Source organism: Capricornis sumatraensis, chromosome 3, assembly GCF_032405125.1.
Source record: "Capricornis sumatraensis isolate serow.1 chromosome 3, serow.2, whole genome shotgun sequence".
Classification (NCBI taxonomy): domain Eukaryota; kingdom Metazoa; phylum Chordata; class Mammalia; order Artiodactyla; family Bovidae; genus Capricornis; species Capricornis sumatraensis.
Genome location: NC_091071.1, coordinates 25,447,317 through 25,458,065, shown reverse-complemented (window position 1 = coordinate 25,458,065; position 10,749 = coordinate 25,447,317). Strand labels below are relative to the sequence as shown.

The following is a 10,749-nucleotide window of genomic DNA, read 5'->3' as shown; positions in this document are numbered from 1 at the left end:
TAGCATCTAGAGCTGTGGTCTCCTGGGGCAACTCACCCCTGGATGTGATTAGTTGGGTCCGTGCTGCGTGGGCAGCGCTAGTGGTAAAGAACCTGCCTGCTAATGCAGGAGACATAAGAGACGAGGTTTGATCCCTGGGTCGGGAAGGAAGATCCCCTGGAGGAGGGCATGGCAACCTTCTCTAGTATTCTTGTCTGGAGAATCCCATGGACAGAGGAGCCTGGCAGGCTATAGTCCACGGGGTCTCAAAGGGCGGGACACGACTGAATTGACTTAGCACACACACACGTGCGGTGTTTAAAAATTTCTAAAAATTTGTTGTTGGGGTATACAATCAGGAGATTTTAAGTGTAAGTCCAAATTTATGCACTTTGTTGAGAATCTGAAGATCTGACAATACTTAAGCCTCATTTGCTCACGGGAACAATTTTGCGGAAGTCGCTTTAGTTGTGTCTGACTCTGTGCGACCCCACAGACGGCAGCCCACCAGGCTCCTCTGTCCCTGGGATTCTCCAGGCAAGAATACTGGAGGGGGTTGCCATTTCCTTCTCCAATGTATGAAAGTGAAAAGTGAAAGTGAAGTTGCTCAGTCGTGTCTGACTCTTCATGACCCCATGGGCTGAAGCCCACCAGGCTCCTCTGTCCATGGGATTTTCCAGGCAAAAATACTGGAGTGGGTTGCCATTTTCTTCTCCAGGGGATCTTCCCGACCCAGAGATCGAACCCAGGCCTCCTGCACTGCAGGCAGATAATCTTGACTGTCTGAGCCACCAGGGAAGCCCCCAATAACAGTGCCTAGCTCACCAAGTTTAAATGTAATCATTTGTCTGAAATACTCAGCATAGAAGCTGGCAAATAGCAGGTGTTAAACGCATGACAGCAAATTTTGCTGTGATTGTCATTGATCTTGTGCAGGTCTTTACCTGGCCTTCTTTGAACACTGCCCCCTTTCTCTCCTGAAATGCTCAGCCAGGTGCCCTGACACTTCGTGTGGCTGGCATTCACGGGGCACAAACGTGTCCCAATCACTCACTTTCTCTCTGCAACACCCGGCTGTGCCTGCGAGGAATAACTTAACTCGTGCCCACATAGCGTGCTTTGCCAGCCCACGCAGGGCTGAAAGCCTGCCAAGGCCTGACTCACGCTAGGAGCACAGCCCAGGCCCGTTTTCAGCCACAGCAGAACTCTTGTCTACTCCTGTCTCCAAGCTTTGTGGGGGTGTGCCCTGGAGCATGCACATTTATTCATTTTGAAATGACATGTTTATTATATGTGATATGTACATACAACTTACTGTACTAATATACCCTGTTATAAAACAGCCCTCTCTGAAATTGACTTATTTTAAAAGTTGATACAAAAACATAAACAGGGAAGACAGTTGGGATGCTTTCTCCCCACTCTCCATTATCTGGTGCACTGACTGTCCTTCGGGGCCCCTGCTGTCGTGTCAAACACCCTCTGTGTGAATGGACCAGGTGGACAAGGAGGGTCATCAGACACAGGCCACTGGGAATGCTTTTGAAAAGTGGAGGGTCCTTTCATTTGGCAAGTAAACCTCCTAAATGATCTGTGTTGATAATATGTGGTGGCTGGAGATTTTGGTAAATGGGATCATGACCCTGCTCATGGAAGGAAACATGACAAGTATTTGTGACATGCTCAGCCCAGCATGTGGTTCATGGACGCGCAGCGGCGGCATCTCCTGGGAGCTCATTAAAAGTGCATAATCTCAGGCCCCAGCCCTGACCTGCTGAATTGGAACCTGCGTTTTGACTAGATCCCCGGGGAGTCATATGTACATTCACGTTACTTTGCTCTAGACAGGGGCAAACAAACTTTCTTAAAAATTCTATTTTTTAAGAAGAATGAAGAATTCTTTTAAGAAGAATATATTTAAGGAGATGTGATGATGATGTGATATATATATATATATATATATATATAGTGAAATGATATGGCAAACTAATTAACATATCATCTCCTTTTGTGTGTGCTGAGTGCACCTGAAATCTACTCTTTGCAAATTTCCAGCATTCAGTACTGTGTTGTTAAATATAACCATCATGCTGTACCTTTGATTTCTAGACTTATTCATCCTACATAACTGCAACTTAATTTTTTTTTTTGTAAAGAGCCAGATAGTAGTGGCTTTGCAGGCCACAACTCTGAATCTTAGGAATGAGCCTGACTGGGTTCCAGTAAAACTTTATTTACAAAAAAGAACAGTGGGCTAGATTTGGCCTGTAGGCCATAGTTTGTACCCCCCACTCCAGACTTCAAGTTTACTGTCTAGAACATAGACAATTTATTCACTTAACATATAGGATCTTTGCTGCCATTTGGAGGTGGCAATGGCACCCCACTCCAGTACTCTTGCCTGGAAAATCCTATGGACGGAGGAGCCTGGTAGGCTGCAGTCCCATGGGGTCACTGAGAGTTGATACGACTGAGTGACTTCTCTTTCACTTTTCACTTTCACACACTGGAGAAGGAAATGGCAACCCACTCCAGTGTTCTTGCCTGGAGAATCCCAGGGATGGGGGAGCCTGGTGGGCTGCCATCTATGGGGTCACACAGAATTGGACACGACTGAAGTGACTTAGCATCAGCAGCAGCAGCAGAGGTCTCTTTGTAACACAAAATATATTTTCTGGTTTCTTAAAGACATTACTCTCCCCTCGACCCTATACATGCACACATACACCTACTGTGCTCACGGTGGCCTACGGGTTCAGCAAAGATCTATTTCTCTCTTCCTATCATCTATCTATCATCTCCTTTAATTTCTTACCTTTTAAAAATTGTCATTTATTTACTAAGTAAAATAAAGTTCCCTGCCCCCCACCACCATTATAAAAGGGACAGTAGAGGCTAGTTTATTTCATACGTTCCAATTCAGGCATATCTGTATCTGTGTTCAAATTTCAGACCTGCTTCTGTGTGACCACACATTGATTATTTAATCCCTCTTAACTTCGGTTTCCTCATCTGAAAAATGGGAACAAATCAATACCTTCCCTCATACAAGTGCTTAGAACAATGCCTGACACTTAAGTGCTCGATACATGTTAAACTACCATGAGATCACTATAGGACCCTCAAAAACACTGAATTGGAAGGTATAAAATTGTAGCAAAATGACTTCCCAAAAGATAACCCCTGCGACCTTCAGGGCAACGTCTTCCAGTCTTTTTTCTAGGCATAAGTTTAAAATTTTTGCTTAGTGGTGCTCATTCCTAATTATTTTAAATGGCATTTTTGACCCTGAAAAAAGGAAAGCGATCCCATCGGCAGTGGCAGACAGGCCACCCAGAAAGGAAAGGAATCAGGAGGCGTGGATGGCTGTGACACCTGTGCTTCACTGTTCTGTCTATAATCAGCAAACACTGCCCGATGCATGTCCCGTAGGAACAGCCAGCAAGTGCGGCGCGTTAAGACCTTGCCGGCATTATCCTGGCTCATCCTCATACCACCTGCAGGCTTGCGGGGTAGAAACTGTCATCCTGTTTTCAGTGAGTCAGTCCAGCACAGTGATCAGCCACACTGGCTCCGAGTTAAGTGTGTTAGGGCTGCTGCAACTAAGTTCCAGAGATGGGGTGGCTCAAATAGCCCAGCTTCACAGCCTCACAGTTCTGGAGGCCAGAAGTCCCAAGTCCAGGCGTTGGCAGAAGCGGTTCCTGGGAAGATGCTGTCCTCGGCCTGGGTCTCCAGGCCTCTCTCCTTAACTTGTACATGCCGCTTTCTCCCCATGTCTCCGCACATCGTCTTCCCTCAGTGCCTGTCTGTCTCTGTGTCCTCACCTCCCCTTAAGGTAAGGACACCAGTTGTATTGGATCAGGGCCCACCCTGATGACTTCATTTAACCTGAATCACCTTTAAGGGGCCCCATCTCTCAACATAGTCACACGCTGAGGTCATAGTGGGGGTTAAGGTTTCAGTACATGAGCTTGGGGGAGATACAGTTTAGCTCACACCAGGCTCTAGAGTCAGCCAGCCCTTGCCTGGCATTCTAGCTCCACCGCTTACTCACCACTTAATCTCATGAAGCCTCAGCTTCCTCATTTATAAGAGGAAACTAACAACATCTCCCACGTGGGTTGCTGCGGGAGGATGAAATGAGACCCTTTGCACTTGGCCTGGTGCTTGGTCAGCCCTCTGTTTATCGGGAACGAGGCTAGCAGGTGCTGGGGATGCCCCACTTGCAACCCTCAGTTACCCAAGTGCCCACGAGGCTGCCGTGGGCTGGACCACCCATGGGGACAGCTCCCCTGCTCGAGCACACCCTCCTTCTCTGCCCGGGGAGTTCTCTATGCTACCCAAGTTGGCTCAGCCCAACAGGACAGGGCTAAAATGTCCAACACTGAACGCCAACGGGGGCACCCCTCAGGCCCTGAGCAATAAGATGCAGTGGTTAAAAAGTCCAGTTTCCCTGTAGCAGTCACTCTCAAGTGTATTCTATTAATATCTGGGTCCCCAGCATGACTGAGCCCTAGCTGCCCACAATGCCAGTTAAAGCAGGCTTTGATGGTCTTCCTCCTTCCCCTGACTTATCCTTCCGTTTATGATTTCTGGGGTCACCTCCCAAATAAGCCATTACACCCAAGTCAATCCTAAAGGAAATCAGTCCTGAATATTCATTGGAAGGACTGATGCTGAAGCTGAAACTCCAATACTTAGGTCACCTGGTGGGAAGAGCTGCCTCGTTTGAAAAGACCCTGATGCTGGGGAAGATAGAAGGTGAGAGAAGGGCACGACAGAGGACGAGATGGTTGGATGGCATCACCGACTTGATGGACATGAGTCTGAGTAAGCTCCGGGAACTGGTGATGGACAGGGAAGCCTGGTGTGCTGCAGTCCATTGGGTGGCAAAGAGTCAGATATGACTGAGCGACTGAACTGCACTGAACTGAACCCAAGTCCTTGCCTCAACATCAGCTTTGAAAGTGCCCCATGTAAGATAATGAGGAACCTGGGGCCCAGAGCAGCTCTAAGACTTGATGAGGGTGCAGGCAGGGAGTGCTGGGCCTGAGGTCTGAACCATGGCTTCTCTGGCTCCAAAGCCAATCACCATGTAACCTCATCTCTAGTCCTGTCTTCCCTCATTCTGTTTATTCTCTCTTATTTCTCTCCTCTTCTGTGCAACCATGGGCAGGAAGCCGTTTTATAAAGAAGGAAAAGCTTCTCCTTTTCTCTCCTTAGGAACATAACCTAAGGCAACCTCCCTGTCTTTCCCCCTTGACCTTCATGCCACCTCCACTCCAGAGCGGAAGGCACCAGAGGACCCACGAGGGGACCCTGGAAAGCCCAATGAGGCCAGGAGTGGACTCATCTCAGCCCACGAGGTTTATCTAGGTCAAGCCCCTTTTACTGGGCACGGCCAATAGAAAGCTAAGTAGCCATGGCTCTTGTCCTGAACAAGTGAACAGTTTTATAGGAAAAAACTCCTTTCCTCACCTGGAAAATGGGGATAATAATAGCTCCTTTGTCAAGAGGTTGTTGTGAGAATTAAATAAGGCTGTGCTGGCATTGGGCTTAGCACGCAGTAAGGCCTCAATTAGAGGTAGTTGTTGTTACAAAAGTTAAACAGAAATAAAAGCTTCTTGTGGGGAGGACAGGAAGGAGCCGTCATTTCTGTCTTGGCAATTGAAGCTGGGTCTTAATGATGAGTATGAGTTGAAATCATTAAGCTGCTGGTAACCATGATGCTCCCTGAACGGGGAAAGCCTGTCCAGGAGTGATAAACAAAACCCTGATTACTTCATTTGAGCCCCTGGATCCAGCTATGCCTAAAGCAAGGACTCCCTCTGTAGCTTAAACAATTAGGTGTTGAGTTCCCATTGCTTGCAACAGGAGGGACCTAACATAACTCCTTATCTTCTTTTACACAAGTTCTTCTGTCAGTTGTCAGATGAATATACCTTAACGTTTTAACTGTTCTTTCTGCCTAGACCACACACAAGTCTTACCAACAATGTCCAGCATGACTGGCCGTCTGGTTGTACCCACTGTGGCCCTCGAGTGTTCCAGCTGAGACCCTAGGTATCATGGGGCAGGGACAAGCCATCCCTGTGCCTGATCTGAATTCTGGACCCATGAGATCTGTGAGCATGATAAACACCAGTGTTTTGAGTTTTTAGAGACAGTAACTGAAATACCCTCCTACCCTCCATGCCCGTGTTCATGAAGAAAAAGATAACTCAAATGCATGGCACAAATAAATAATCTTTAATTTCAATAAACAACTCTCCATTATACCAGACAATACGCTGTGAGAAAAGATACAGAAGCATCCAACAGAGAGAGAGAGAGAGATCTATTCTAACTACACTAATTTCTTAGCACGAGAGAAATGACTTTGGTTCACACACAAAACACAGCGAGACCCTCAGAGTGTGACAAGGAGGGAGACTCGGGTGGGGTCGTGGTGGGAGTGGTGGCCTTTTTATCCCATGTCCTCTGCAGGTCTTCTGGGAGTTTCAATCACCATGATTCGCTCAAAAAAAGTTTTGTCTGCTCTATCATATTCTATTAACTTGCTATTCACACACACTACTGTTACTGAAGGTGGGGTCTTGACACACAAGAGGGCGGTGGGTGAAACTTCACTGACGGGCAAGGCAGACAGAAGGAGTGCTCAGGCCTGAGGTCCAGGCCAGAGCCTTGCTCACCAAGGGGACACACAGACAGGCACACACACACACACACACGCTTACCTGAGGGCACACACGCCAGAACATCCACACACATACCCACGGGGAGTCCCCACGGAGAAGCTAACACAAGGACGGCTTCAGTGAAGCCAGGAGAGGCTTCCGACACGGGACTATTTTTTGTTGCCGTTTGGTTTCTTCAAATAGTCTAATCTATGTATCACACCCACAAAGAGGAGACAAAGTACTTACACGATGGGGCAAAGGTAGCAGGTTCGAGGAACCTCTGGGAACAGCAGACTGTTCAGGAGTCACCCAGTGGGTGCGCATTTTGGGTTTGGGGGGGGTCAGGCCTCCCAACACTGGCCAAAGTGAAAGTGAAGTGAAAGTGTCAGTCACTCAGTCATGTCCGACTCTGAGACACTGGCCAGACTCTTGGAAAACTTCATCTCACTGAAGGCTGGCACCCTCGGGGAGGTCTTTTCTCTGGCCTGAGGGTTGAAAGAGCATTTGGGGGCAGAAGGACCCACAAGAGCAAGCACTGCCCGTAAGTCTCAGGGCAGAGCCCGCTCAGCTCGTGGCTGATGGATGGATGGGGCTTCTGGAAAGTTCTCAGGCCTCGCTCCTCAAGGGCGGCCAGTGTGTGATCAATAGTCAGCGTCCTCTTGGTTCTGAGAGAAGCTGGGTGTGCATGGGTGTGTGTGTGTGTGTGGTGTGTGTGTGTGTGGATGGAACGGTATACACATACGGCATTTTTTTGGTCCTTAGTTTTCTTCCTTGTTTCCGCAGACGACAGCTGCCGTCCCCGCGGCCCTCAGGTCACCTCCAGCGAGGCAGGGGACACGCGGTCGCACTCGGCCCGGGACCGCAGGCTGTGCCACTGCTCCACGGCCGTGCGGTGGGCGCTGAGCATCCGCCGCCAGTGGTTCGATTCCGAGGGGCCGGAGGAGTACTGGCCGATGACGATCCTCCCGATGAAGTCGTTGCTGCTCTTCATGTTGTGGCCGAACACTAACCAGAGGGGCAGGGGGGCAGGGCAGAGTGTTAGTCTCCTTAGGCCTCGACGGCGGGCGCGAGTCCTTGTTTTCCGGACACTGTCTCTTTTAACCCCTGAGAATCCCCGATTCCCTCCTCATCCTCCCATAAGTCCCTTGGCTGCAGCTTTTGACCTCTGACCCGGCAGCCTCACCGCGCTGCCCTCAGGGCACAACAGCCGGGTAGTCCCGGTGGGACCGCGCAGCCAGCACTGGAGTCCGGCTGAGTGCTTGAACCGGCTTCTGAAGGCCGCACTGCTGACGCCAGGGCCTCGATAGTTCTCTGTGGGGGCAGCCTGTGCGCTGTAGGCTGTCCAGCAGCACTTCAGGCCTCTACCACCAGCTGCCATTTGCACTCCCAGCCCAGCGGTCACAACCCCCAAATCTCCACACAGGGCCCAGTATCTCCAGGGGGTCAATTCACCCCAGATAAGAACCACCTGGTTAAGCTGTAGGTCATGAGAACAGACATCCTAGGTGAATCCTAGGGCTTCCTTCATAGCTCAGTTGGTAAAGAGTCTGCCTGCAATGCAGGAGACCCTGGTTCGATTCCTGGGTCGGGAAGAGCCTTTGGAGAAGGGATAGGCTACCCACTCCAGTAGTCTCGGGCTTCCCTTGTGGCTCAGCTGGTAAAGAATCCGCCTGCAATGTGAGAGACCTGGGTTTGATCCCTGGGTTGGGAAGATCCCCTGGAGAAGTTTGGAAAGGCTACCCACTCCAGCACTGTGGCCTGGAGAATTCCATGGACTATACAGTCCATGGGGTTGCAAAGAGTGAATCCTGGCTCTGTCATTCGACAGCTCTAGGACCCCTGAGATAAGCAAAGCAGCCCCTCTGACACTGAGTTTCCTCCTCGGTTACACAGGAATCTTAACTACCTTAGGAGCCTGCAGAGAGATTCTGGCACTTACTGTTGTTCACTTGCTAAGTTGTGTCCAACTCTTTGCAACCCCATGGACTGTAGCACGCCCAACTTCCCTGTCTTTCACTGTCTCCCAGAGTTCGCTCAAATTCATGTTCATTGAGTAGGTGATGCTTTCTAACCATCTCATCCTCTGCCACCCTCTTCTTAGTAAGTGCAGCCTTGACACTTAATAAGTGCTCAACAAACACTACACTGCTCTTTCAATCCTCAGTTTCTACCTGTTGACCTTCATGAAAGAGACAGGCTGCAGAGGCAAGGTTCCTGAGAGAAAGGGCTCTGGCAATTTCTTCTTCCTTTGTTGTACTGTATGTCCCTTCGGAAGGCTGTTAATTCCCATGCAAGCTTAATTCGTGTCTTTCAAGCCTAATGAGATAGCTTGATTTATCTTCCCAGCCGAGTTCTGCCTAATTCCTTATCTGCATGTGGGGAGTCAGGGCATGCCATCTCGCTGACGGGAAAGCAGGCTGTGTTTGTCTGTGTTATAAATGAAGGACTACAGAATGGGGACTATCAAAGATTCACCCAGCGTGAGCAGAGCACAGGCGAGCAAGATCCCAGAAGGGGTGCCCGTTATCACACAAACCAGCTAAAATATGCAACCCAAAACAGACGCTGAATGCTAACAAATCTCTGTTCTCCTCTGTGGGATTCACGTCAAGAATTCCAAATGACAAAAATAAGGGGAAAAGAAGAAAAGTGGAAAAACAAAAACTCTATCCATTGTTTTAAGCCCCAAAAGACCAAGAGTGAACTGGGCTAAGTGACATCTCCATCAACAGTGTCCCATACCTATCAGGGGCATGAACAAAAATTGGACCATGTTCATTTTTCGAACATCCAATAAAGTGGTCACTATGCATAGGTAGACCTTATTTATAGGGAAACCCTTTACAGAAGAGAAGAATTAGGACTAGAATCTTTGCTTAATAGAGGAAATTGCTGAGAAGCTCTCTGATGCATCTGAAAAAACAAACAAGCACAACTTTTTTGAATAGGCAACATGCACGACTCTTGAATCACACCTTGTAGGGAATGGAAGGTTAAACTTTCACCAAATGAAAACAAGTTACCAGAGTCTCTTTCCCTGTAGGCCTCACATCTAAAGCAAGATATCAGGAGACCATTTCAGGCCCCATTTGGACTTTTTGCCTGGGGATAAAATGTTCTATCTTCCTCTGCCTCTCCAAAACTCAAGAATGAAAATGGAGAAACAGCCTAGCGGTTTTGCTTCTTTGGGAAGTGGTTTTAAGAAAAGAAATCTCAAATGTTCTCAGGTACTGTTGGTGAAAGAGGAAGCAGTTTCATCTTTTGGGCAGAGTATCTGCTCAAAATAAGAATGTCATTGCTTAAGACCCAGCAATTCTACCTCCAGAGATCTGTCCTGTAGAATTACCTGCACGAAGGGACAAAGATACACATAAAAGAATTATCCACCGTAGCAGGGACTGACAAACTGGAGCCCTCAAGCCAAACTTGGTCTGTACCTGTTTTTTGTAAATAAACTTCTACTAGAACCCAGTGAAATCCGTTTTTGTTCACACAATGCCTGCAGCTGCTTTTGTGCTATAGCAGCAGAGTTGAGTAGCTGCAAGAGGGACTGTGTGGCCTTTAAAGCTGAAAATATTTACTACCTGGTCCTTTACAAAGACGTTTGCCAATCCCTCCTCTGGAACATCATTTATGAGCATGAAAAATGGAAACAACAGAAACACTTCATGAGCAAGTGTGACTGAGGCTGTTGATATCCTGCCCACCCTGGAGGCTACCCCTGGCCTTTGTTGCTAGCATCCTACCATGAGCGCCTGCTGCTCTCTGCCTGGGACATGCCAGTGTATGCTGACCACATGACTTTCGTAGGGGCCTGGGGCCACACAAGAGCAACTTGACCTCAGAAAAGGCTGGGGACTAGGGTCAGCCACCTGGCCTGTCAGCCATGCTTGCATGACTGACCGCTAAGCCAAATTCTAGACACGAAGCCTTCAATGAGCTTCCCTGGTTAGTGATCCTCTGAGCATGTTGCCACACGTCGTTATTGGGAGAATGAAATGCTGTCCACGTGACATTTGTAGCTCATGCCTGGTCTCTCCTGGACTCTGCCTTTTGCTGGTTTGAGTCTGTATCTTTTCACTGCTATGAA

The 10,749-nt window shown here is 48.5% G+C and overlaps 1 protein-coding gene across 1 annotated transcript in view; it reads right to left on the bottom strand.

The window, feature by feature from the left end:
* Positions 1-7,467: 7,467 nt before the first annotated feature.
* Positions 7,468-10,749, bottom strand: part of SYT17 (synaptotagmin 17) — an 81,647-nt gene continuing 78,365 nt past the window's right edge. The window contains exon 8 of the mRNA XM_068969079.1: positions 7,468-7,664. Within this exon, the coding sequence (XP_068825180.1) occupies positions 7,468-7,664 (197 nt within the window). The remainder of the gene's footprint in view (positions 7,665-10,749) is intronic.